The sequence below is a fragment of the Podarcis gaigeae genome, assembly GCF_964106915.1.
Source record: "Podarcis gaigeae genome assembly, chromosome: 15".
Lineage (NCBI taxonomy): Eukaryota > Metazoa > Chordata > Lepidosauria > Squamata > Lacertidae > Podarcis > Podarcis gaigeae.
Window position 1 is genome coordinate 18609743 of NC_139692.1, and position 27934 is coordinate 18637676.

At 43.6% G+C, this 27934-nt stretch overlaps 2 protein-coding genes and 1 long non-coding RNA gene across 3 annotated transcripts; 1 reads left to right on the top strand and 2 right to left on the bottom strand.

Annotated features, from left to right (window-relative positions):
• Window positions 1–13: 13 nt before the first annotated feature.
• Window positions 14–14064, bottom strand: LOC310832335 (NXPE family member 2-like). Its single transcript, XM_083714044.1, has 7 exons — window positions 13938–14064; window positions 7886–7993; window positions 5581–5641; window positions 4182–4878; window positions 3351–3406; window positions 2790–3005; window positions 14–1611 (listed from the first exon to the last, which is right to left on the bottom strand). Exons 1-7 carry the CDS (start codon window positions 13950–13952, stop codon window positions 1076–1078), a joined length of 1689 nt encoding a protein of 562 aa, XP_083570170.1. The 5' UTR covers window positions 13953–14064; the 3' UTR covers window positions 14–1075.
• On the top strand, window positions 9561–23677 carry LOC310832423. The gene is made up of 3 exons (XR_014558288.1): window positions 9561–9973; window positions 22654–22839; window positions 23528–23677. It is a non-coding gene; the product is annotated as an uncharacterized lncRNA (long non-coding RNA).
• On the bottom strand, window positions 22834–27934 carry LOC310832369 (NXPE family member 4-like). Its single transcript, XM_083714139.1, has 2 exons — window positions 27005–27934; window positions 22834–22940 (listed from the first exon to the last, which is right to left on the bottom strand). The coding sequence occupies exons 1-2, from the start codon at window positions 27742–27744 to the stop codon at window positions 22874–22876; spliced, it is 807 nt and encodes a 268-aa protein (XP_083570265.1). The 5' UTR covers window positions 27745–27934; the 3' UTR covers window positions 22834–22873.

Below are 27934 nucleotides of genomic sequence, written 5' to 3' on the forward strand. Positions count from 1 at the left end.
GAGGATACCTTAAAAAAAATAAAAATCTAATTTTAGAGGAAATGCAGGTAACTGAATTTAAGTAACTTGGAAACTTGGAAAGCCAAAGCTGACAGATTTCTCTATGATGAAATCCAAGCCATATTTCTGACAAGGTAGCTTCTGGACACACAGACAAGGGTCAGGCACCAAGTTTAACTGAATAGCCTAATGGCCCTCCAGAGGTATGATGAAGCATTCCTTTTGCAAACGAAAAGCATTCCTTCCGCACAAGCACAAAGGCACATTTTGGTAAACAGAATGGTGGCAAGTCCCCCTGCACAACTAGAAATCAATGCAGAGTTCTATTTTAGTGTATGTTCTCAGTGCCTTTAGCTCCCTCTTCTGGTTTCTACTCTGTCATGTGCAGTACTTTTGCCTATGAATAAAAAGCTGAACTGCTGCACATCTAGTGCAGCCCGAGCAACAGTTGTTGTAACCTGGCTCAGCGGAAGCCACCCTGGGATTGGAAGATTAGGCTATTAGCAAATGCATACCAGGATGTTACACACAAGCTCAGTTTCCCAAGATACTTCCCATGATAGATCATGTTTCTCACTGAGATTTAGCCAAGAGGCTTCCTGCTGGTTACTTACACAGAAGCAGCTGCCCCCAGTCTGATTATTCTCTATTTGAGAGTGATTCTAGGAATGGCATCTTTTAGCCGGGGTGAAGAGGAATATTTTAAAGTTTTTCCAGAATGTTAGTGAGGGAGGCAGACACATCTCACCAGGGAGGGCATTCCATAAATGGCAAACTGCCAACAAGAAGACCCCTGTCCCGGATCAGTGCCAACTAGGCAGCATTCGGTGGTGGACTCCGTGCTAATTGTAGGGCTCAAGATGGTTGAGGGAGGTGCTTTTCAGTACTTGGATCCCAAGCTGTTTGCAGGTTAGCATGCTAGTACTAACACCTTAAATTGGGCCACCAACCACTGCAGTGCTTTCAAGAGTGGAGACACATGGTCCCATCAGGCTGCTCCAGTCACCAGCCTAGCAGCCACAAATGGAACAGGTAAGACGGTTCTCTCCGTTGATCATAAGGGCCAAGGTCATTCTTAACAGAGGTATGTTAGAAACATCATGATTTGGCTCCAAACCACTTGTTCTGGTGGGTGAACTGTGTTTGAATTATAGGCGATAGTCATGTCCCAGGCATCAATGATGCCAACCTTGAGACCTTGAAAAATGTATTTCATGGCAAGGTATTGGGCATAGCCATGGAAGTCGCCAAATCGCTCTGTGTCTGCATTCATTTCTTGGATATTCTCTGCTTTGACAATGACTTTCGTGTCAGGGCTTCTCAGGAGAAGGCGCTCAATGGCGCGGCGAATGTTTACAACCCTTCGCACAAAGAGATCCATGGGGAATGGTCTGAAGTGCTGGCCTATAGCGATGACGATGGCTGTGTCGCTGTCTCCTGCTACTTGGTCGATTTCCCGAGCAATGTAATTCAGATCTTTCACTGAATAGAAGGACTTTGTCACGAGGGGGTACCCGTGTTTTTTCCACTGGATGAATATGTTCCTCTCCAGGTCCAAAGCCACACGTGTCTTGAAGACTGGAATGCTTTGGTGATCAAAGTACTTCAGCGCTAACAAATAAGAGGTTGGAAAGAGGAAATGAAATACTTTAATAGGAATGTTTTGAAAACTAATAGCAAGGAAGTTGTGATGGTTCCAAAGGACAGCTTTTCTTTTTTTTATAATATTTTTATTAGTTTTCAATTACAATATTCCAATTATAGCCTCATTATAACAATGCCATATTATAATACAATTACTAATACCAACCATTCAGATGCCAAATTATATAATTTAGGTGCCCCCCTGTGTGCTAGAATTGATGGTTTGATGATTTACTTTATTTCTGCATTCCAAAATCTTATTAATTTCAATTACACTTCAGTCAAAATAACAATCCCTTATACAACAACTGCAATATTAATGCCTTCCATTTTTATTGACACATTAAATGATTTATAAATCAACAGGTGAATTATTCAAACTATATCCTTTTTCTTCCTGTGTGTAGCAATTATTCTGTCCATGGTGTTTCTTCCTGTCCTTGTAAAATGTTATGTCTATCTTTTCCTAGTTGTTGCTGTTTTCCATCATGCCTTGGGCGGATAACTTTTCTGCCCTACATGTCTTGATCTTCCAAGGGTCCAACAACATTCCCTCCCCAAAAATTATTCAGAGCACTTGAGCTCATTCACAATACTAGGTAGTCAGGTCCAAGAGTCCATAACTTAGTGGTAGAGCACTTGTTAGCAAGCAGATGGTTCCAGATACTTTAACTGGAAATGTCAATGATTGTATCTCATGTAAGAAGGTAGGGAAACTCCTCTTTACTGAAGACTCTAACACCACAGAATTACGCAGCTATCTTTGTGTACCTACAGAGGGCTTCATTCCTTAAAGCCAGTGTTCTTCAATTTGGGTCATTGACTAAGTTGGCTGGGCATGATGGGAGTTGTAGTTCGACAACATCTGAGGACCTGAGGCTGAAAACCACTGCCTTAAACTACAGTCCCACATCCCACATTCTGCAAAGCAAGCTGCTTTGGAAACTTAAGAAACTGCCCATTGCAATAACAGGTCTTGTGGATCTGCTGTTCAAAGGAGGGTGTAGTCCAAAATTTCTAAACTGGGAAGGAAGGAAGGAAGGAAGGAAGGAAGGAAGGAAGGAAGGAAGGAAGGAAGGAAGGAAGGAAAACAACATTTTGGATCTCAGAAGAGTGAGAAAATCCAAAACCCAGCCAGGACGTACTTGTCACTCTCTTGGTAAGGTAATAAATCCATTGAAATGATGTTGAATCCCCCATGAGATAAATCATTTTGCTCTTCAGACTCGCACGGATCTTATCCAAAGTGCTGAAATCATGGATGGAGCAAAATTCTGGGTGCCAGGTGTTGCGCAAAACGTAGCCGCTGGGGACAGGAGAAGCCATCCCAATTCTGCACTTCTCTCTCGTCACCTTACTCGCTGAAGAAATATAACAAATGAGAGGATGAAGAAGGAAGTAGTCGCTGATACTGTCTCTGACCACACAAGACCTCTCCAGGAAGTGATTGGCTATTCAGATTCTCATCTTTGTAGGAAATCAAGTCATCCTAAGCAATAACTGAATTTTCTCCCTTCCATTATTCTTCCCATGACCTCTCTCTCTTGCCCTTTTCAAACTCTTCCTCCCGTCATCTTTTTTCAAATAGTCCTGTTCTTGCCACACTGCACCTCAGTCTTACAATACCAATTAAAAATACAGGCCCTCCCTCAATTTCGTCATTTGTTGCATTCAAGTTGTGACCAGAACCAGATAGTCTAGCTTACTTTTGCAGGACACGACACGAATGTTCCCGAAATTCTGAGGTATCTGAATTCCAACACTGGACGTTCAAGAAAGAGAAAATACTCATTAGAGAAAAGCAGACGAGGACAAATTAGGTTTTTACACACCTTAATAGCTACTGCTGGAAACTCAACACTTGAGCCAAGCTTCCATTGGAAGGGGAGTGGGAACACCTGTTTGTAACTGTTTTGATAACCAAACTTTGGAAAAGAGATGGAAGCACAACTTCTCCCTGTTTTCAAAAGCCACTTTCAGATCCTCTATGTATCCTTTTTTTCCAGGGACAGTACTGGATTTACAGAAGCTGTCCAGGTTTCTGATTTGATCCCAGAATGTTCCACTTTTCCTTAGGACATCCCTATTTTCATGGGAGAAATGTTGGAGTGCATGGGATTGTGCAACCCCTGAGCCAATGTTTTATTATATTTTTTAGTGTTTAATGTTTTATTATATTTTTATATGTGTTGGAAGCCACCCAGTGTGATTGGCACAACCCAGTCAGATGGGCAGGGTATAAATAATAAAATTATTATTATTATTATTATTATTATTATTATTATTATTATTATTGAATAGGATGTCCCTATTTTCATTGGAGAAATATTGGAGGGTGTGCACTTAATGGTCTGTGAAGAAACCTTCCCTGGTTCTGCAAATGGATGGAACAAGGGAGATTTTCTTCCCAGCATGGCCAGCAGAGATGATAAGATATCATCACTCAGATTTTGTTTTCAAAGAATCTTTTAGAGGAGATCCCATAGGAGTTTTCAGTACTTCCCTAAGATAAAGCATTTGAACAGCAAAGAATGTACCTGTTTAAAAGTCTCTTTTCTATGGCTGTTAAGTATGAGATGGGTCTGTTGTTGGAAGAAAGCTGGACGAAAGCTTCACATGGCACATATTTTGGTTTCACACAGTAGAAGGCCTCCTGGTCTCGCTCATCTAGATACTCACACAGTTCTGCATTTGTGGTCTTGTTAAATCCACATTCAGTGAAGACATCTAACGTTTTGTTTAAAAATTTGCCTTTGAAAACTATTTTGTCGTAGCCTTTTTTCCTTGCAGCCCACAGTGCTGAAACTCCTTCGCTGGGGTGGATGAGCAAGATGGATACTCTGACATCACCCTCCCAAAATAAAGTGAAATTGACCAGGTACGTCCCATTCCTATAGTCTGTGATGCGCCCAGAAGCTCCAGCCCTAAGACTTGAAGAGGAGATCCTCGCTCGTAAGAAGTCTCCTCCGTATTCCTTCCTCTTGCCCAAGTAGTTGTATAAATCCAGTCGAACCATCAAATACTCGCCAACACAATAAGAGCTTTTGTAGTTTAAGATGGTGGCCTTGCTGTTCTTAGCACTTGTGGTGGTATTTATATCCATGAAAGTGATGTTGGGCATCATGTCGTCTAGTTTTCTAAGGACAGCTTTAATTTCTTTGTCCTTTTCTGCCCATTCCATTCTAGCATGTCTCAGGGTTCCATCTTTCATTGCCCCAAGTTCATTCCTGCTGTCTGTGATTGAAGCATTTAATAGTATTAAAAAGGAAGCCACCTTATATTAGACACTTAGTGCATGTAGCCCAGTATTATGGACTGTCTGTATATTGGTGCAGATTCTGCAGGGCCTCAAGCAGATGGTTTTTCACATTAGCTGCTACGTTATCCTTTTAATGGGAAATGTTGGGCAGTCATTCTAAGTCAAGGGTCAACAAACTTTTTCAGCAGGGGCCTGGTCCACTGTCCCTCAGACCTTGTGGGGGGCCAGATTATATTTTTTTGCGGGGGAGGGGAATGAACGAATTCCTATGCCCCACAAATAACCCAGAGATGCATTTTAAATAAAAGCACACATTCTGCTTATGTCAAAACACCAGGCAAGCCCAACAAATAACCCAGAGATGCATTTTAAATAAAAGGACACATTCTACTCATGTAAAAACACACTGATTCCGGGACTGGATTTAGAAGGCAATTGGGCCAAATCTGGCCCCCGGGCCTTAGTTTGCCTACCTGTGTCCTAGGTCTTACTGTTCTACCACCAAGTTGCAATCCCTCCATCATCTTAAAAATGTTTTAATTTACAAGAATCTGGGAAACAGAGGTAGGGAATAAGCTGCACCACATATTTTCTTTATTGAAAATGAACATTGTTCACAATGCGTTGTGTTGATATAATGCTTGGTGTGGTTACAAAATTAACAAGAAAATGCTTGCCAATACCTGCAGGAACTTCATTTTCTTCAAATTGCTTCCCAAGGCCTCCAAAGATGGTAAACTTGAGTGTGGAATTAAAAATAAATAATTTCAAGGGTGAGCACAGAGACACTGCCTCAGCTCCAATGGGTTCATTTGCAGCAAATTGGAAATGATGAAACCAAAATGTGGGTTCTTCCCTAGCTCCCCAAAATAATTTCTCATCCTGAATCACCAAACAGAGGGGTGGGGGGAGTTTATTCTCAGGCCACTGATTTCTGGAGGCAGAATCAAGCCAATACCCTCACAATTCAATGGCAATATATTTGCGGAAACAGGCACTGAATGATAGATTCCCACTTTCCTCTTATAACTTGCTGAATAAATACATATATACATCTTCAGGCTGGATTTGGCTAAACTGTGAAAGCATAGGAGGGGTTGTTTCAAAGAGGTGAACTGGCACAATGTAACAAGAGATGTTTAATATGGTGATGGGCAAGAATGCCAACTTTGTTTTTTTAAGAGGAGCTGTCAGCTTCATGCAGTTCTGGTGTAAGTAATGATCTGTGATACTCCATATACAAAAGCAGTATACCCCTAAATATCAGGTGGCAGGGACAAAAGGACTGGGGAAGGGGGTCACTTTCACACACAAACACGCACAGTTCCATGCATCCCAGAGGTCTCTGATTGGCCTCAACCGAAAGCTAAATATTGGATTACATGGCAATTGGTCTGATTTAACAAGGCAATTTATGAACGGACAGCTTACAGGTGCAGGCACTGTGTGGATAAATACAAGAACACTTGGAATGAGTTTATACAAAATGTAGTAGGCTATTAACATTTTCATAAGCACTAGGACAACAACACTATAGCAATTTATACATGAATGTATTGTATACTGTATATTGTATATTGTATATTGTATATTGTATATTGTATACTGTTTCTTCTTTTTTGGTATATTTTCCCATTTATATGTATCCTTGTTGTTTTTCTCCCTCTCACTTTTCCTTCTTTCCCCCACTTTATTTCTTTTAACTGAAATCACCTTAATAAAATATAAATATTAGAAAACAAACAAGCAAGGCAACGTAACATTCAGTGCATTTTTCCCAGACATGGGGTGCTGGAACACACTTCCCTCAGAAAACTCACTTCAAGCTTGTTGAGGCTGCTCAGCTGTGGTGAGGGGAGCCTTCTGCACCTTATATGAGCAGCTGAATGAATCCCTACCTTGCATCTCTGGCTCATGTGAGCCAGAATGGCGTGGGGGGCTTGCTCAGCTGAGGCAGAGCTTTCACACGCATCTACTATTAGCCAGGAGGCTGAAGAGCCTCAACTAAGCCTTGCTGTGCCTCCAACTTGCAAGGAGACCCTTTCCAGAGCTCGTAGTGGATGTCCCCTTTGGCCTCCTGGGAGGGTCTCCTCATGAATCAGAGGCACAGCAGGGCTTTGCTGAGGCTGGTCAGGTCTCTCCCTCCACTTCCTTGGCCCAACTGAGAGGTCCTGGTACACCGTTCTGGTATATTCTGGCTGGAAAAAAAAGACCTGGTAAAATTGCTACATTTGTAGCATACATTTAATCCCTTATTATAATGACTGTAGCTTTTGCATCACATTGCCATTCAACAGTGTGTGTGTGTGTACACAGTGGTACCTCAGGTTAAGTACTTAATTCGTTCCAGAGGTCCGTACTTAACCTGAAACTGTTCTTAACCTGAAGCACCACTTTAGCTAATGGGGCCTCCCGCTGCTGCCGCGCCGCCAGAGCACAATTTCTGTTCTCATCCTGAAGGAAAGTTCTTAACCTGAAGCAATATTTCTGGGTTAACGGAGTCTGTAACCTGAAGCGTATGTAACCCGAGGTACCACTGTATATATAATCCTACCTACAAAGATTTCACTTCATGCATCTGATGAAATGGGCTTAGATCCACAGAAGTCTATGCCACAATGCATTTGCTAGATTCTTAAGGTGCTGATTTGTTTTGTTTTTTGCAGCTCCAGATTAACATGGTCATACCTCTGGGAACTCTAAATTAATATTGTGGTGAAAACTCCTCTCTCTCTCTCTCTCTCTCTCTCTCTCTCTCTCTCTCCTCTCTCTCTCTCTTATTTATTTATTTAAGTTCCAGTTGAGATGCTCACTTTATGTTTAAGGGTCACCAGGCACTAACCACATATTGGATGTAACATCAGGGAGTGACCCTCTTTTTAAAAAGGAAAAAAATACTCTTTAAGGCACTTTATATTCCACTCTTTCGCTTTGCCAACATTTTATTTTCATAGAAGAAACTGGGTGAGGAATGATTCCTACCTTGGTCTCCATTCTGTGGAAGGTGTAGCTGACGACAAGGACTGTTCCCAGGACAAGGGCCAATAAAGTTGGCCGCCTCAGGATCTGCACTAAAAGCATTCTGATCAGCTGTGTGAGAGGAGAGAGTTACTCTTGATTTCAACTCTTATCAGTGTAGCATATCTGAATGTTGCTTTAAGACTGAAGGGGAACTCAAGCAGTGAATAGAAATTCATGGTAAAAACCAATTTTATTTTTACATGCTTGAGTTCCCTCTGGTGAGGACACATTACTACCCTCTGCAGAACCTTTCTCCCAAAGAGGCATCAGAAGAAGAGTAAACACAGAAATAGTGCTTCGTAAATGTGTGAGGAGAAAGATGTCCAGGTAATAGCTTTATAGCTGTCTATGAGAGGAAACCTGTTCTTAAAAGCTGCTGAGGTTGCTGCCCCCTTTAATGAACATGGGATCGCCCCATACCCTCCAACATATCATGTAGCAATAAATTAATCAAGCAGAGTCTTCTTCATGAACAGAGTAAAGGCTTACTGAAGAAAATAAACTTGTTCATAAACAGCATAGTCAAAGAGTATACACGGAGTGCTCATAGCAGCTATCTTAGTCTTCACAGAGGCACAAATCTTGGTTACTGACTAACTGGAGTCCTGGAGATGCTCTATCTGCAACAGCACAACATACTGGCTGAGACACACACAGACGACACTGAGGCCCACAGAGATGGCTGGTTACATTTACAGTCATACCTCGGGTTACAGACACTTCAGGTTGCATTTTTTTGGGTTACGGACCCACCGAAACCAGGAAGTACCGAGTGGTACATGACCCCAGTCAAGCTTGCAAAAATTTATCACCTGCCTGATAACAAGTGTTGGAAATGTAAAGAAACTGAGGGTACATTTTTTCATCTTTGGTGGACGTGCCCGAAGATTAAGGCTTTCTGGGAGATGATATATAATGAACTGAAAAAGGTATTTAAATATACCTTCCCTAAGAAACCAGAGGCCTTTCTCCTGGGCATAGTCGGCCAATTGGTGTTAAAGAAAGATAGAACGTTTTTTATGTATGCGACAACAGCAGCAAGAATACTCATCGCAAAGTATTGGAAGACACAAGATTTGCCCACCTTGGAAGAATGGCAGACGCAAGTAATAGACTATATGGAATTGGCAGAAATGATTGGCAGAATCCGAGACCTGGGAGAAGAAGTGGTGGAAGAGGACTGGAAGAAGTTCAAGAATTATCTGCAGAAACATTGTAAAGTGTATGAATGCTAAAATGATGTTGGATATGAAATAATATGGCATTAGTGGTACAGTGTTAAAAAATATGCAAAAGATGTAATAGAAAAAGGGTGAAAAAATAAGGTTATATTATGTCAAAGTAAATAATATGTTAAAGGTGTTTAATTATAAGGAGGAAAGATTAGAGACATAATAGAAGTGATTATAATAATTAGAAATGAGTTTTGAAGAAGGGTAAGGATTTGCTGTATCTGATTGGACAAAGAGGAACACAAAAAAGGGAGGCGTGAGGAGGTCAAGAAAGAAGGTTCTGTAAAAATGAGTCTGAAAACTGGATTTTTTGTTTTTATTCGGTGTACTGTTTTTGGTGTATGTCTTTTTTTGTATTTGGAAAAACAAATAAATATTATTATTTTTTTAAAAAAAAAGAAACCAGGAAGTACCGGAACGGGTTACTTCCGGGTTTCAGCGGCCGCGTATGCACAGAAGCACTAAAACGTGCATTGCGCATGCGCAGAAGCGCCGCTGTGGGTTGTGAACACTGCGGGTTGCGAATGTGCATCTCACACAGATCACGTTTGCAACCCCAGCGTCCACTGTATAGGGAGCCCAAGATGAGGCATGAGTCACAGTGACACAGCATTTTACTGCTAACAGTTAGCTTTGAAAGATTTGTGTAGGTTCGTAGGCCACACTGCCTAGGCCTTGCCTGCTTCTGATCTCAAGAACCTTTGTCTCATGACACAACACTCCTCAGATGAAAACAGGAACATTTCTCACTCGCCCCATCTGACCCTCCTAACCCCCCCCCCCAATTTTTTGTACCCCCATTTCCTATCAGAAGAAGGTGAGTGCCACCACCACTTGACCGATGGGATACAGCACACCCTCACCAGTCCTGAGAAAACCCCTTAATCCAGATTCTATTTTATTTTATTCTTTGGCAGATGTACAAAAAGAAAAGCACACACCAATGAATATATTTTAGAAAGGGGCAAGATTGGATGAGGAAGCAAAAGGCATATATATATGCCTGTGGGCTCCTTTTTCTTTTAACAGCTGCATGTTGTTGTTTAGTCATTTAGTCGTGTCTGACTATTTGTGACCCCATGGACCAGAGCACTCCAGGCACTCCTGTCTTCCACTGCCTCCCACAGTTTGGTCAAACTCATGCTGGTAGCTTCGAGAACACTGTCCAACCATCTTGTTCTCTGTCGTCCCCTTCTCCTTGTGCCCTCAATCTTTCCCAACATCAGGGTCTTTTCCAGGCAGTCTTCTCTTCTCATGAGGTGGCCAAAGTATTCGAGTCTCAGTTTCACGATCTGTCCTTCCAGTGAGCACTAAGGGCTGATTTCCTTCAGAATGGATAGGTTTGATCTTCTGGCAGTCCATGGGACTCTCAAGAGTCTCCTCCAGCACCATAATTCAAAAGCATCAATTCTTTGGCAATCAGCCTTCTTTATGGACCAGCTCTCACTTCCATACATCACTACTGGGAAAACCATAGCTTTAACTATATGGAGGACCTTTGTCCGCAAGGTGATGTCTCTGCTTTTTAAGATGCTGTCTAGGTTTGTCATTGCAAGAAGCAGGCGTCTTTTAATTTCGTGACTGCTGTCACCATCTGCAGTGATCATGGAGCCCAAGAAAGTCAAATCTCTCACTGCCTCCATTACTTCCATTTGGGAATTAAGTAGTTATAAAAACAAAAGAGTGGCCACAACCCAGATAATGCAATCAGGTAACCTGCCAGACAGGAGAGAACACATTCAGCATTCTGTTTTAGACCGCCCCCTGTGATATATGTATGATGTATTGGGGGAGGTGGTCTTGGGCTACACCCCTTCTGTGATGTATGTATGATATTTCTGGGGGTGGTCTGGAGTTTAAGGATGTGCAATTTTAAAAGTCTATATGAGGGCAGGCACATCTTTGTTCTGGGTTCCTCCTCTTTCCTGCTGGTGGCGAGTGAGTACTCTGTTGCAACACTTTAATAAAGAACAGGCTTACTCGCTGCTTTGCTTCTCAATATTCTCTGGTTGGTCTCTGTTATTTTCTCCTACTGATAGAGAACCTACAAAAGGACTCTATATGGGCTCTTGGGTACCCCGTAAGGGAAAAGGAGCAGGGTTTTTTTTTCCTCATAACAGTTTGCAAATACAGAGTTGATGGGCAGAGATCATCTTCAGTAGCAGCTATGATTAAGATGAGCCCCATTTGGTACCATTGCACTTTGGTCAGAGATTTTTGCAGGATGTAGAACACAATGTTTGCAGATCCAAACAGGAGTTCATATGCACCGTGTTGCCGGCGGGGAGGTGTGTGTGTGGGAGATTGAGTAATCTGTTCTGGTCAGGCACAGCGAGGCGAGAAACTGGGTGAGAGTTTATCATTTGGGGAGAAGACCAAAATCCAGGAAACCAATCAGAAAGTGGTAGGAGGATCAAAGGCAATGAGCTGGAAGAGCAGAGAGGAGGAAGGAACTATCGTTAGTCAGTGCAAGAGGTTAGGGGTGAAGGGAAGAGTGGAGCTAGAGGAACCAAATAAGAGAAGGAGGGACAAGGACCAGAAGAGAAACTGGACCCAGGGTCGGACCTGACACTTGTGCTTGCAAGCTAAGATGCTGTTCCATGTAAGAACCAATTGGTTAGCATTTGTTGCTCTTTCCTTTGTGGATACTTGTTGGGGCTTTTCATATATTAAAAACCCCCACAAAACTCAACTCCTTTGAACTTGTCTGATATAGCAGTGCTTGGTTGAGATGATGGGATCACTGCAATGGCATCCAGGACAGCAGTAGAGTAGGATCCCAGTTGAAGAGTGATTGAGGCCTCCTTATAAAATATCTCATAAAAACCCCGACAGCTACATCATTTTGGAGCTATTTGGAAGCTAGATCTTAATGCTAGTCCTCTTAGAATTTCTGGTGCTCACTGCAGAAGGATCTCAGGGAAGCAGGAATGAAAGGAGAAGTGTGGACTTTTGGCTTGAAAAGGTTCCCTGCCACCACCTTTAACAAATTCCCTCTGTCACAAGAAGGAAGTTGGCTAAAGGGATTTGGATGTTTGGATTTTCTTTTATTTATGCAGCAGTTTCTACCATGCCCCTCTAACGCAGAAGACAGCGATAGCCATCACAGTGCCCTCCAAATGGTGTTGGACTGGAACTCCCATCACCAGCCTGTATTCGATTATGTGGGGTAGGGCTTACCTGCCCACCTCCCAATATTTTATTCAAGTTGGCACCCCTGCCAGCGGGCATGCTGGCTGGGGCCAGTGGGAACTGGAGTCTCCAAATCTGGAGGCCACCATGTTGGCTACCCCTGGCATAAACAATACCACAACAGTTACTGTATAAAAACAGGTAACAGAACAATATAAATTACAACAGAGGTAGGCACAAGCAGATAAAATAGCACGTTTTAACACCACCAGCTACCTACCTGACCAGGCAGAAGCCTAGGATGCAATAAGAATGTCTTCACTCACCGGAAGAAGAGCATCAGAGAAGGGAAGTCACCCAAGCCTTGTGGGACAGCCACTGCATAGGTTCTGTTTCTGAACAGCCCTACAGTCTGTGATTCTGTGCTTGAGGTAAGAGACAGATAAGGGCTTCCGCCCCATACCCACCCAGATCTTAAGCATTGGGCTGGCTGGTAAATAAAGAGGCCCCTGAGTCACCCTGAACCCAAGCCATTTAGGGCTTTAGCAGAAATTAATCACCAATATTTGGAATTGTGCCCAAAAGCAAATTGGAAAGCAGTGCAGGCATTGCTGAATCCATGTAACTTAGGCTGTGTTGACATGGCAGTTTATTCCCTTTTCATGACATTTCCCTGTTCATTTCCATATGACTGTATATTTAACAACAACAACAATTTTATTAATTATAACTCCCCAATAAAATATTAGAGGGGGCTGGATGCCGGAAAAGGTGAGGGCCATTGCCATTCAAATGCATACCTTTCAACATTTCTCTGATGAACACAGGGACATCCTATTCTGTAATAGTAGTGGTAATAGTAATAATCAAATTTATTATTTATACCCCACCCATCTGACTGGGTTGTCCCAGCTACTCTGGGTGGCTTCCAACACATATCAAAGCATAATAAAATATCAAACATTAAAAACATTTTTGATACAAGGCTGCCTTCAGATGTCTTCAGTTGTATAGTTAACTATCTCCTTGACATCTGATGGGAGGGCGTTTCACAGGGAAGGTGCCATTGCTGGGAAAGCCCTCTGCCTGGTTCTGTGTAACTTCATTTCTCGCGTTTGACTTTTCACATGATGCAAAAACCAGTTTCAGAAGTATGGGGGCATTATAGTGCAAGTTGAGCCCAGAAAGCATAGGGCTAAATGGGTTTCCCACTTCTCATGTGCTTCCTAAACATGGGTCTGAGCGGTTTCCTGCTTGTCCCACTGCTTTCTCCAGGAAAAAAATGGCTCTTTAGCCCTAAATCAGAACAAATGTGGACAACCCAATTGCTGTTTGCTCCGATTCAGCACTGAAGAGTGGGTTTTCCCAGGGGAAAGTGGTGGGAGAAGCAGAAGTCTGGATGAGCCCATGGTCTCATTGGTATGCACCCAGTAAACCCCAATTGAGTCTAAGCCATGGTAGTCCCAGAGGCAACTTGGAAAACCCATTGCCACCCTTCCAGTTGCTAGCATTGCTTTTTATAAACTGTAACCCTTGCTTACAGAGATCTAGCAAAAATGGGTTAGCGATTCTTACCTAGCTGTTCCACAAGAGATGGGGAAGGGCTTGGGACCCAGATCCTGTCCTGAGCCACTTAATCCCTTACTCACCAATCTCATTCCCATCTGGATTCCTCCACGTCCTCATCACTGATGTCGGCAACAAAAGGTGAGAAAAACTGTGCTAGTCAGATGGTATATTTCTCTTCTCCTTGCTTGGCAGTGAAGTGCCTCTCTCTTTACCCTGGGGGGCGGGGTGGAGGGGAGAGAGTGTGTCGCAAATTAAGTCAACTTAAATGTGAACATTGGAATTAAGCCCACGATAGCAGAGTCAAACTGGATTGCCACCCACTAGGCACCCACTATTCATTTTTCATCCACTTTTTTTTAAAATGATATTTATTCAAAATTTCAAGTAAAATACAAGAAAAAGCAAAAATACAACAAAGCAAAAAAGAAAAAAAACAGACAAAAAATAACAAAGAAAAATGCAAATCCAAATTACATCCTTTCATTTACTTATTTCTTGGACCTCCTCACACCTCCCTTTTTGTATTCTATCTTAATTCATTTCAGCAAATTCTTCCCATACTTCACATTTTTTATTTAAATAATTTGTCTTAACAATCTGTCTCTTTTCCCCCCCTGTTAACTCAACGTATCCTTTCTACTAAAGCCAATTAATTCCTTTCCAACATATTCTGATATTTCATTAGTATCACACTAATTCCATATATATATATATATATATATATATGCTTTCGTAGATTTTCACGGGTACAGGAATGCAGGTTTTGGTGTCCTCGGGTGTCTTCCCGTGTAAAAGTTGGGGTGTCTAGGCGACGTTTCGACGAGGTCTCACTCGTCATCTTCAACAAAAGAAGAAAAGGCACACTAGCCTGGGAACTTCCTCTCTGCCCAGAACATTGGAGGCTAGACACCACACCCCCTCTACAGTATTTATAGGAACTCAAACATTGAGATCCCGCTCTGTTCCAGTAACAAGAAGCCGAAAGCACCAGCCTGAAGATGACGAGTGAGACCTCGTCGAAACGTCGCCTAGACACCCCAACTTTTACACGGGAAGACACCCGAGGACACCAAAACCTGCATATATATATATATATATATATATATATATATATATATATATATATTCTCTTCTAATTAAATCCAACGTCCCTTCTTCCTGGTTTCGGGTTATGTCAGTCCATTCTAACTATTACATCTTGTCCATCAATCTGGTGTTCTAATGTCCGAGGCTCTCAGGTCTCTTCTACGCCCCCTCTGCAGATTTTCTTGTTCCTGTTTATACTTGCACCCTTCCCTGTGCCTTGTTGGTTTCTTTCGTGGTTTCTTCCCTCTCTCCTTGAGGAGAGGGTCTCCAGGGAATTCCAAGCGGTAATAATCTTTATTTTCTTTCATCAAGTTAGCCCATTCCTCACAAACCCCCTCCCCTATTTTGATTTTGTAATCCAAAAAGTAGTTATTCCAGAAATAGTTGTCAACTTGTTTCACAGTTCCACCAGAGCTAAGAGCTTCCTTAACTCCAGGCACTTCCAGACACACTCCAAATTCAATCTTCCAATGTTGCGGCTTTTGGTCATGCAGGACTTTGGATCTCTCCCTTTGTATCTTTTGAGGTGCAATCGCGACCTCTTTCGTCTTCATCTGCCCTTGGACTTGCCTTATTGAGCCAGTTTCCTGCATTGGTTGTTGTAGAATTTCTTTGTCTTTGTTTCCTGTTAGTTCATATTTACTGGCTACAGCAGTCATAAAATCCAACTTTTCATTCATCAAGTTCATTTTCTCATGCAACTGCTGCAGCATAGCAATTGTTTTGCCAAGGGCAGATGTTAGAACTTCCTCCCTGCACATTTTTGTTCAAGGTCAAATAGCTGGTCCCACGGTCTAATTCTCACAGCTATAACGTTTCCCTGTAAACTGCAGCAACTTTTTTTTTATTAGCATATATGTTTGTGTATCTCAAAACAAGAGGAAGAGAAATGTCTAGCACAATTTTCGCCCTGCTACTCTCATCTATAGGGACGCAGGTGGCGCTGTGGGTTAAAGCACAGAGCTTAGGGCTTGCCGATCAGAAGGTCGGCGGTTCGAATCCCCGCGATGGGGTGAGCTCCTGTTGCTCAGTCCCTGCTCCTGCCAACCTAGCAGTTCGAAAGCACGTTGAAGTGCAAGTAGTTAAATAGGTACCGCTCCGGCGGGAAGGTAAGCGGCGTTTCCGTGCACTGCTCTGGTTCACCAGAAGCGGCTTACTCATGCTGGCCACATGACCCGGAAGCTGTATGCTGGCTCCCTCGGCCAATAAAGCGGGATGAGCGCTGCAACCCCAGTGTCGGCCACGACTGGACCTAATGGTAAGGGGTCCCTTTACCTTTACCTTTACTCTCATCTATACAGTCGTTTCTTGGTTGTCGAATGTTACCCATTCTGGGACTCCTGAAACGGTTTGAAAACCAAGGTGCGGCTTCCAATTGACTGCAGGAGCTTCTTTCACTCAATCAGAAGCCATGGAAGGAGCGTTGGACCTTTGGCTTCTGAAAAACATTCGCAAACCAGAACACTCACTTCCAGGTTTGCAGCATTCGGGAGCCAAAACGTCCAAGTACCAAGGCATGACTGTATATACAGTGGTGCCTCGCAAGACGAAAAGAATCCGTTCCACGAGTCTCTTCGTCTTGCGGTTTTTTCGTCTTGCGAAGCAACCCTATTAGCGGCTTAGCGGATTAGCGCTATTAGCGGCTTAGCGGCTATTAGCGGCTTAGCGGCAAAACGGCTAAGCGGCTATTAGCGGCTTAGCGGCTTAGAAAAAGGGGGGGGGGAGCAAAAAAAATCGCAAGACTCGCAAGATGTTTTCGTCTTGCGAAGCAAGCCCATTGAGAAATTTGTCTTGCAAAGCGCCTCGAAAAACGGAAAACCCTTTCGTCTAGCGGGTTTTTCGTCTTGCGGGGCACCACTGTATTTGCATTCATACCCCACCTTTCCTCTCAATAGCTGAAGGTGGTGTAAATAGTTCTCCCCATTTTACCCTCACAATAACCCTGTAAGGTAGGTTAGTTTGAGAGCAAGTGACTGGCCCAAAGCCTCCCAGAGAGCTTATTGGGTGAGTGGGGTTTAAACCTAGTCCGACATTCTGCCCACTATGCCACACTTGCAGTGAGGAATTTGTCTCAGGGATAGATAGGTTGGGCCATGGAAAAAAGAAAGGGGAGGGCCAGAGGAGACAAACAGAGAACGCAGTTCATAAGCATTCGTTGCAAGCCTCTGAGCATGTGCTGAACACTTTTCATTCACTAAGCAAAGCAAGATAGCAGTCTCAAGATTCCCCCAAATTTGGAATCAGGGCAGAATAAATGAAGTAGTTGCAATGGACAGGCAGGCTTAGACTTCCACACCTCTCGCTACAGAGAGAGGTCTTGCACTTTGCAGGGCTAAAAGACTGGGGCAGGGGTGTGGAGCGCTTTTGGGAGGAGGTATCTTCAACATTTTTGAACCAAAGTTAGGCCGCATTTTCAATGCCAAGGCTGGATGCAGGTGAGTATTCCTGGACATGCTTTTACCTCTGCGTCAATCTACTTGGTGTTAGGGGAAGGAGCTGAAGGATCATAGATTCCTCATACTTGGTTTATATTTTGTCTTGAAATCCCAGAAAGCTACTACCTGTCTTTCTCAGTCCTACCTGGAGATAATGGCCAGGATTGAACCTGGAACCTTCTGCATACATGCCATGTCCCCTCTCCACATTAACTTTTTCACCCCCTCCCCAATTTTGTCTCTGTAATTTTGTGTATTATCACCTGCATTTTAATTACATAAAGAACCCAAAGGTTTCTGGGTACTCCACAAAAGTTTAAGAACCACAAAGTCACTGCTCAAAATCTTAAAAGCCAAATACAATTGGATCCAGAAGAAAAGGGAGAATGAGAGGGAACAGGAAATCAGTCTTAAGGAGGCTGTAATAAATCCATAGCAACAGCAGTGGTAACAGTAAAGGTAAAGGTAAAGGGACCCCGGACCATTAGGCCCGACTCTGGGGTTGCGGCACTCATCTCGCTTTATTGGCTGAGGGAGCCGGCGTACAGCTTCCGGGTCATGTGGCCAGCATGACTAAGCCGCTTCTGGCGAACCAGAGCAGCGCACGGAAACACCGTTTACCTTCCCGCCAGAGCGGTACCTATTTATCTACTTGCACTTTGAAATGCTTTCGAACTGCTAGGTTGGCAGGAGCAGGGACCAAGCGACGGGAGCTCACCCCATCGTGGGGATTCAAACCGCCAACCTTCTGATCGGCAAGTCCTAGGCTCTGTGGTTTAACCCACAGTGCCACCCGCGTCCCTAATAATATTGAAATATTATTAATAATAAATATCAGTAATGATTCCTCTGATTTAAGGTTGGGACAGGGTGATGATGTGAGTTTTGGTGCATCTTGCTTCTGGCAGCTTGTGTAAAGAGTTGCTGTTCAGTTCCTTGCAGGGCCAAAATACAACCTCGAGAAGAGACACTGTCGTCAGTTTGTTGCAAGAAAAGCAATACAGGGTCTTGTGGCACTCTAAAGGCTAAACAGATGTATTTCACCACAAGCTTTCATGAACTTCTACTTCATCGGATGCCTGGTATTGCTTTCCTCTGCAGGCAGGGCGTAGAGAGAGAAACAAAATTATTAGGCAGCAAAGAACAATGGGCTCCTTCCAAGTTCTTTAGTAAAGAAATAAAGCTAATCTACTGAGTCATCGTTTTCTGCCTTCTAATTGATGAGTTTCCTTGCACTTGGTTGCCCTCTGACTTCACTGCTTTCATTTATTTCTCTCTCTACGCCCTGCCTGCAGCGGATAGCATACCAGGCATCCGATGAAGTAGAAGTTCATGAACAGATGGTTCCCCGCTTTTCAATAACTGCAGTACATATGATCTCCATATTTTTCTAGGGAAAATAATGCTAAGAGTTGACTCTAAAATAACAGGAATGGAGTTAGCACACTCACTGCTTTATTTTAACCTGAACATTCACAGAAATGGAGTGAAATGTACATATTTAAATTGAAGTCTCACCGGGGCTCTTTTTATGCAAATCGTATGCTTTTAAATAACACTATGTGCTTGCATAAAACTAGAATGACATGGATTTTAGAAGGTAGCGGTTGAATTGTATTCTCTTCAGCTGCCACATATGCAAAACAATTGAAAACCTTTTTTGTTTTTTGCCTGTAAAGAAGTGTAGCTGAGCTAAGTATCTATTAGGCATAATTCTTTGGATCATAGTCCTAGTCTTTAACTTGATGTGAGCACTGCCTCTTACTTTCTGTCTGATGTTTTGTGTTGCTCTCCCTTTTCCTCTACAAAAATGACCCAGGTCCACCCTTGGGCATGGTGGGCAGGACACAAAGGTGTTCTGCTCTCTGTACTGGGGCTTTTCGACCCCTGCTTCCTGTGCTGGCCACCATATGTGTCCAGGGCTAGATTTAGGTTTGATGAGGCCCTAAGCTACTGAAGGTAACGGGGCCCTTTATATACCCAGCTTTCCTTTGTCAACAACAAATTGTTACTGTATCTTGTGTTGAATATATGCTATATGGTATCTGAAGCTAATGCTAATAGGTATCTAAAGCCATTTGCACATAACAAAATATGTATTGCAATTGCAGAACTGAAATACAATTAGGAAGAAGTATATTAATAATGAAATACAATTAAGAAGAAGTATATTAATAGTGAAATACAGTTAAAGAGAAGTATATTAACAGTGAAATAATTATTAAGCCCCCATCCAAACAATAACTATTGTTAGTGCGGGTAAGCAAAAAAGTTTAATTTTTATTTTTATCATCTACGTTACTGTTTTATTTATTTTATAGTGCTGTACATTGATTATTGCTTTCATTTTGTGGATCAATGGTCTTATTAGATCCTACAGTTCATGTTAAATTGCTGTTTTAGGGGTTGTTTTTAAAAGTCTGGAACAGAATAATCCGTTTTGCATTACTTTCTATGGGAAAGCGCGCCTTGGCTTTGGAACGCTTTGATTTTGGAACAGACTTCCAGAATGGATTAAGTTTGAGAACCAAGATACCACTGTACTACCTCCTTGCAAGGAGGGGAAGGAAATCTGTTGCAACAGAAAAATAACAGAAATGCCTTGCTTTCCCCTGGATCCTGCCTCCATCCATTCTTCTCTGACCAATCATGGACTTAAGGGATTCAGAGTCCCATGGGGAGTTGGCCCCAAGCCCACCTCAAATTAATGTCCCAGAGACATAGTAATTAAATCTCATCATTTCCAAACGAAACATAGCATTATGAGAATGACTCACAATGCACCTAATTCAACCTGGGAAGGAGTAGAAATCTGGATCTTTCAGGATCTCAGTAGTGAAACGCTGTGAAAAAGGCAGGAACTTTGAAAAATTAGAGAAGCCAAGAGCAACAAATCTAGAGGGGAGTTGCCCTTTAAATTAATAGCATTGCAGCATGGCACTCCCTTAACTGCTACCAAAAACAGAGAAGCAAAGGAGTTGTTTGCTGCCATAAAATTGAACAATAAGACAGTTGGGAGAAGAGGAAGATAATATTCAAAGTGTCCATGGCAGTGAAAGACAAGGAAGAACAAGGAAAAACATACATGGTAATGCCTGAATACATTCTTTTTTTGCCTTTTTCAATTACTGGAAACTGCTCTTATATTTTACCTTCTCTGTTAATATGTCTGAAAATCAAAATTTAACTCGCTTAACTGTTCAGTGCCTTCAAGAGGAAAACAAAGAGGACAGCTATGACAAGCAAATTTAAGAATTTTTTTAAGGGAGCCAGCAAACATCTTAATGCTGGGCGGTGTCGTACAGGAAAGAATATGAAGTCTAATGTTGTAAAATGACGAAGACACTGACATCCCAAGCCTTCACCTTCTCAAACTTCAGAGGGTGCTTTATTAAGAATCCTGCTCATCCTCTCATGATATTAGGGTTGCTTATGTAATCTAAACTTGTTCAAGCTCATTCATTCCCCCCTGTAATGGGAACATGGTGCGGTGCCGCAAGTTGCGTAGGTAAGAAGAAAGGGAAAAGGACGTTGTGATGTATCCCGGGCTCCTTCGGAGTGTCTTTACCCCTCTCTTTTCCCCAGCCCCCTTGGGTGGGCAAGGGGGTGTCATAAAGAAAGTCAGCTTAAAGGTGACCATTGGAATTAAGGCCGCAATAGAATAGCTGAATTGCATTTCCAAGCCCAACTGAAAGTGTGCAGGTTTCTCTTCCTACATGACCCACAAGGGATGGAGAAGGGTTTTGGACTCGGAATCTGCCCTGAGCCCAGTTAACCTCTTACTCACCAACCTCCTCCTCCAGCCTCCTCCCTGCCCTCCACTCTGTCTCTCACCTCCTCCCTTCTTGCTTGCGCTCTGTCCTCCCCGATGTCAGCTGTAACAGGTGAGATCAGCAGGATAGGCAAGCTGGTATTTGTTTCTCTTCCCCTTGCTTTGCAGTGAGGAATTTTCCCTGGGTAGGTTGGGCCATGGGAGAAGGGGAGGGCCAGAGGAGAGAAATGGAGATCCTCTGAGTATGTGGCACTAAGCTCACTAAGAAAAGCAAGCTAGCAATCTCAAGGTTTCCCCAAACATGGAATTAGGGCAGAACAAAGGAGAGTGCTGAAATAGACAGGCAGACTTAAACCTCTCACTTGCGAGAGCGAGAGCAAGAGAGATTTCACTTTGCAGATAGGCTTATCCCTCAGCTCTGGGAAAAGGCATCTAAACATATTTGAACCAAGGATAGACATTTTTCCCAGCACAAAAGTTAGCTATCTTTAAGAGTGTGATGCTGGGCCTGCCTCTGTGCACAATGAACACAACTGCCTCTGGTTTTAGATGTGAGCGTGACTTGCATACAGTGTTTTTAAGGCCACAGAAATCTCCCTTATACCGGGTCAGGCTATTGGTCCATCACTGGCGTTTCAGGCGAGGAGATTTCTTTCCCAGCCCTACCTGTCTGTAAATGCATGTGGCAAGAGGTAGGAGGGTTAGGGCCTCAGACATGGAGAGTAACTCACTGATACAGAGGGAAGGCATGGACACAGGGGTGCTGGTAATCAAAGAAAAGGCTTAACAAACAACGGATCCATCTGGGGTGTATGGCAGGAGGGTACCAGTAGGGGGAGTCAAAGCCAATGACAGGCACCTTCTGTTTCAACTTTTAAACGCCTGAAAACATTTCTATTCTGTCAGGCTTATGCGGGCAATACCATTTTCCAACATTGTTAGCTGATTCCTGTTTTATTTTAGATAGATGCTAGCTAGCTAGCTAGAATGGTTTTATAGGTAATTGTTGTAAACCACTCTGATATATATATGCAGCCCTCGCCGCAGCCACCAAGTGTGTCCCATATCCTCAATTGCTACATTTTCCGATCCAAATTTTTCTGCTTCATCTGTTATTTGTTTTGGTGCTTTATTACATCTTTAAGTGTCTAAACGCAACTGATAAAAATGTTCCACATGTTTAGCTGTCTTGCCCCATTCAAAATCCTTTCCTTTGCATAATTAAAGCTTTCACTCTGGGTTTATTTTACTGCCTTAACATATGTAAGACAAAAACATATCAGTCTGACTTCCGACCACGTGATCTGGTGGGTGAACCAGGTTTGTGCCATAGGCAACTGTCATGTCCCAGGCATCAATGAAGCCCACCTTCAGATCTCGAAAAATGTCCTTTAGCGCAAGGTATTGGGCATAACCGTGGAAGTCCCCAAATCGCTCCTGGTCTATTGACATCTCCCTGGTGTTCTCTGCTTTGATGATGACTTTTGTGTCTGGGCTCCTCAGGAGAAGACGTTGGATGGCTGCCCGTATGTTAATCATTCTTCGAATGAAGAGCTCGATGGGGAAGGGGCGGAAGTGCTGGCCCAGAGAGATGACAACTGCTGTGTCTCTGTCACCTGCCACAAGGTCGATGTCCCAAGCGACATAGCTGTGGTCTTTCACTGTGTACTCAGAAGAACCTACAAAGGGGTGAGCATGTTTTTTCCAATTGATTTGAATGTTTCTAGCCATGTCCACTGCGACCAATCGGTCGGGTTTCCCGATTGCATAGCGCTTGAGATATTTCAGTGCTAATGTGGGAATAGAGAAAAAAAATCAGTACAAGTTTTTTGGTCATTGCCCTTAGAAAAATAAGGGGACTACTTCTTGTGGGGAAAACTCTGCATGGCTGGTGTACTCTTGGATCTGATGGTGCTATTTTGTTTCAGGACAACTACAGTGACATTTATATTAGCCTGATTTCCCCACTGCTTCATAAGTACCTAGGCCTCACAGAGCAATTCTATACCTCCCTGGTGCTCTCAGATACCAATCCTGCTCCAACATATAATGTTGCTAGATTCTGCCACAAAGCAGATTTAATGAACATATCAGAGTGCTCTGTAAATTGGTAAAGTCTTTTCTATATCAATCTTTTATGCTCTTCCACACCCGCCCAATGCTCCTATCCCTTCTTTTATATTCTTTTAGCTGCTTTTAAATTTTCATAGACTTTTATATTCACCTTCTGTTTTAATACCCTTTAGTTTTCCAAAATGCTTTTCAGATTTTAAATGACTGTATCCCATCCTTTTATGCTGGTCTATGACTGTAATAAATATTTGTACTGTATTGTATTGTTTCAGGGCAAAGACTTTATCTCTGTCCTATTTGACAGGCTGGGCCCACACTGCAAAGAACTCCCACAGAGCAGAGGACAAACATCTTCTAGATGTCCTTTCTCCAAACAGGAACTGAGCAGAAAGAGCAAACTGTCTCTCACATACAGTTCTACCTTTGTTTGCAACTGTTTTGGAATAGAACCAAGTCAAACCAGGAAGTGTGTGTCCCCTTTTTTCAGATTACAACCATTTTTTTTTATTTTTTATTTTTTGAGGCCCCATTGGCGAAAGCGCACCTTGGGTTGCAACCTGTTTTGGTTTACAACCGGGCCTCTGGAACTGATTATGGTTGTAAACCAAGGTACCACTGTATATGTGGATTTATGGGGGGGGGGGGAGAAATCTTTACAGACACCTTTTGTAGGCACTGTAGGGGGTGCTGGTTGTTACACTGCCACCCCAAGGTGCCATGCTGGTGGTTGTGGGTCGTGCATGCCAGCAGCAGAGCATGCTGTCCTGGTGCCCAGTGCGTGGAGAGGGATCTGGGCTTGGAGGGTGAACGGAGCCTGCTGTGTGCCAGCCCAGCCCTCACTGCTGAAGTGACACTTGAGCTGCTTTGGGGCTGGCTTGGGGAGGGCGGCATGAGCATCGCCCCCCCACGCACCCAGGCCAATTGCCCCGACAGCCTCCCACTGCTGCTACTCCCTTGGTGCATGCATAGGCAAAGACTAGAAAAGGATCAATCAGGGATCAGAGTGGCCCGTATATTGTCATAACTAGGTGAGGATCAAGAGCCAAGGCAGCAGTGAATAAGTGGAAATAAGCCCTATAGTTGAGCAGACTGAGGAGGAAACTCTGAGCCTTAGCTGGGTGGTGTTCTCCAAGCACAGAACAGATGTTGCGTGTGTCGGGCAGGGGGTGGTGAGTGTACAGGTGACAAAGGAGGTAAAGTTCTGGGGTGTGACTGCTGGGGACCTGTTTGGGACACTCTTTCCTTTCCATCTTATACCTTGCTACTCAGTCTTTTATATAATGAATGTCGTAGCCAAGAAAAAAACAGCAATATGGTTCTTACAGCCCTAGACTTCAACTAGGAGATGGCTCTTTTGTGGGTAGAAAGGACTGTGAGTTATCAGAAGCAGGCACTGTGTGTTACTGGAAGCTTTGCTACGTTGAGATTATATCTAGGTGGGAGAACGTACTATTGACTCTCTTTGTGAGATACTCCATCCATTGCCGCACAGTTGAGTCTCCCAGGAGGTAAATGATGTTTTGTTTCAAGCAAGCGTTAATCCTATCCAAGGTATGGAAAGCTGACATGCTGCAGAACACAGGATGCCACTGGTTCTGCCAGACGAAGCCCCTGGGCGATGGGGACCTCATGCCAACCTTGCACTTCTCGCTCGCAGTGGTCATCGCCATGCCTATCAAAAGGAAATGAGAGACAAGCAGGTGCCAGTGAACTCTGTGACTACAGCACTGTAAGGGGGGAAAAACAGGGTTGAAAGTGTGACTGGTCCCACAGCCTCCTGGGCAATCATTGGGGATCCCAAAGCTATAGGAAGAAGGACAGTAGCCAGCAGGGAAAACCCTTTATTGCAGCCCCTCAATTCCGCACCTAGCAAACTGTGTGCAAGCCTTGAAGATGGCGTCATTTTCAAGGATGGGGAAGAACCAGAATAGCAATGGAGTTATTTGTAGTAATTATTTGGCCTCCTGCTTCTACGCCAAGAGGTTTTGGAGGGTCTGAGGACAAGAGCAGCAATAAAGGATAAAATTAAAAACTGTGGAAGGCAGGAGAGCAGCCCAAAAGTCTTGGCTTAAAATAGAGGAGAAGACGCCAAGATCCAAAAGGTCTGGCTGAATGAAAAGAGTCTTTCTTGGGAATCTCCTAAAGCACACAAGAGGTTGGGGTGCAGGAGGAGGTTGGGGGCCAGAGTCACTAGGTTGGGTTGAGCCCAGAAAAAATATGCTTGGGGATGGAGAACCTAGGCTTTCTTGCACCCTTGGCAAAGAGCTGTATCTGCACCGCCTGTCCCTTGTGGCCCGCCTGTCCAGAGCAGTGGAGGAGAAGCCCAGGGAGTGTGTGGACAGGCGGGCTAGGCTACTAGCCACTTCAAGCCAGAATGGACAGGCATGGTTCTTGTGTCATCCCACCCCCATTGGCAGGGGCCAGCCTCACCAACCCCTAGGTATGCCCCTGGATGGACCACACAAAAGTTGTGACAATAATCAGAATGTCCAGCTCACTTTCACAGGCAACAACACGAATGTCCCCAAATGTCTGAGGGATCTCAGCTCCAGTGTTGGACCTTTATGAGAAAAAAAATGGCCATTAAAAATCAAGTTGGAATATAAGTCCATTACCCAGAGTGCTGTGGGCTTTATCCCACCCCGTTCTCACACCTCAGTGGCCTCTATCGGAAATGGAAGCCTTGGCTAGATGGTTCTTGGTGTGTTCCGGCAAGATGATTATTGTATTGTCATGTTCTCATTAGGTGCAAATGGAAAGTTATATTGGAGTTTCTTTAAGACAGACCCCAGAGTGTTCCAGCTGTGGAGGATGTGTGTGAAATCAAGGAAGCTACCTGTCAAAGCATTGCTCCATCAAGTTCAATATTGTCTACACTGACAGGCAGCAGCTCCCCTACAGGGAGGTGCTGGGTATCAAATTTAGAACATTCAGCGTGCAAAACAGATGCTCTACCATGGAGCCACAACCACATTCCCATATTACATTGAAATGTCTCAAGACTGACCCCAGAGTGCTCTTGATTTGGAGGAACCAAAATTAAGAGTGTTAATAGTTCTACCCTCCAGAGCAGGAGAAAAAAAGCTTGCTCCATCTTCCATATGACAGCCCTTGAGATATTTGAAGATTTGAAGATGAACACGGGTGGCACTGTGGGTTAAACCACAGAGCCTAGGACTTGCCGATCAGAAGGTCGGCGGTTCGAATCCCCACGATGGGGTGAGCTCCCGTTGCTCAGTCCCTGCTCCTGCCAACCTAACAGTTCGAAAGTACGTCAAAGTGCAAGTAGATAAATAGGGACAGCTCCAGTGGGAAGGTAAACGGTGTTTCCGTGTGCTGCTCTGGTTCGCCAGAAGCGGCTTAGTCATGCTGGCCACATGACCCAGAAGCTGTATGCCAGCTCCCTCGGCCTATAAAGCGAGATGAGCGCAGCAACCCCAGAGTTGGCCACGACTGGACCTAATGGTCAGGGGTCCCTTTACCTTTACCCATCATATCTGGAGCACATAACTTCCTTCAATGAATTCTAGGAAGTGTAATTTTCTAGAGCTACAATCCCGAGCACCCTTAACAAACTACAGTTCCCAGGATTCTTTTTGGGAAGCCGTGTGCTTTAAATAGGTACATGGTAAGCATGTAGACTGTGTAATATCTCGCCCCCCCTCCCCCGGGTCAGAAAACAGTAGTTTTCTGCTGATTGATGTGACTATTTGCTAACTGAGATATAACAATTGGCTGGTGGGACCCCAGGTGTTTTGCTGTCTGAAGCAAAGAACAATACCTGCTGAAAAGGCTGTGTTCCAAGGCAGTGAGGTAGGAGATGGGCTTGTTGTTGGACTTCAGGCTAACAAAAGCATCGCAAGGTACATTATTTGGTTTCTCACAATAGAAGGCCTCTCGGTCTCGTACGTCTAGATACTCACACAGTTCTGTGTCTGTGGTCTTGTTAAAACCACATTCAGTGTGGACGCTTGATGTCCCATTTAAAAATTTGCCCGTGAAAACTATTTTGTCGTAGCCTTTTTTCCTTGCAGCCCACAGTGCTGAAACTCCTTCGCTGGGGTGGATGAGCAAGATGGACACTCTGACATCACCCTCCCAAAATAAAGTGAAATTGACCAGGTACGTCCCATTCTTATAGTCTGTAATTTGCCCAGAAGCTCCAGCCCTAAGACTTGAAGAGTAGATCCTTGCTCGTAAGAAGTCTCCTCCGTATTCCTTCCTCTTGCCCAAGTAGTTGTATAAATCCAGTCGAGCCATCAAATGCTCGCCAACACAATAAGAGCTTTTGTAGTTTAATATGGTGGCCTTGCTGTTCTTAGCACTTGTGGTGGTATTTATATCCATGAAAGTGATGCTGGGCATCAGGTCATCTAGTTTTCTAAGGACAGCTTTAATTTCTTTGTCCTTTTCTGCCCATTCCATTCTAGTATGTCTCGGGGTTCCATCTTTCATTGGCCAAATTTTGCTCCTGCTGCCTGTGATTTCAATGCTAGAAATGTCTGAAAACATGGGATTCATTTATCATTTTGGGGGGAGGTGACATTCGAATTGTTTTTTCTTTATTACATCAACAGAAGTGTGCTTTCCCCCCCCCCCACCGGTATATTGCTTGATATTCACTTTCCACACAAACTAAGACTTTTAGCATAATTGCCTAATATTTTGGACACCCCATTTTGCATTGACATTAGAGAAGCACCCACAATTT

Excerpts from the sequence above, each read along its gene's own strand:
- LOC310832335 (XM_083714044.1), bottom strand. Across the intron at positions 4,879-5,580 it reads TGAAGTTCCTGCAGGTATTG|ACAGCAGGAATGAACTTGGG; the intron begins GCAAGCATTTTC and ends CTTCAATCACAG. Across the intron at positions 3,407-4,181 it reads GAAAAGAGACTTTTAAACAG|TGTTGGAATTCAGATACCTC; the intron begins GTACATTCTTTG and ends TTGAACGTCCAG.
- LOC310832369 (XM_083714139.1), bottom strand. The coding sequence starts at position 27,744 with ATGAATCCCATGTTTTCAGACATTTCTAGCATTGAAATCACAGGCAGC. Across the intron at positions 22,941-27,004 it reads GAACACAGCCTTTTCAGCAG|CACTGAAATATCTCAAGCGC; the intron begins GTATTGTTCTTT and ends TTCCCACATTAG.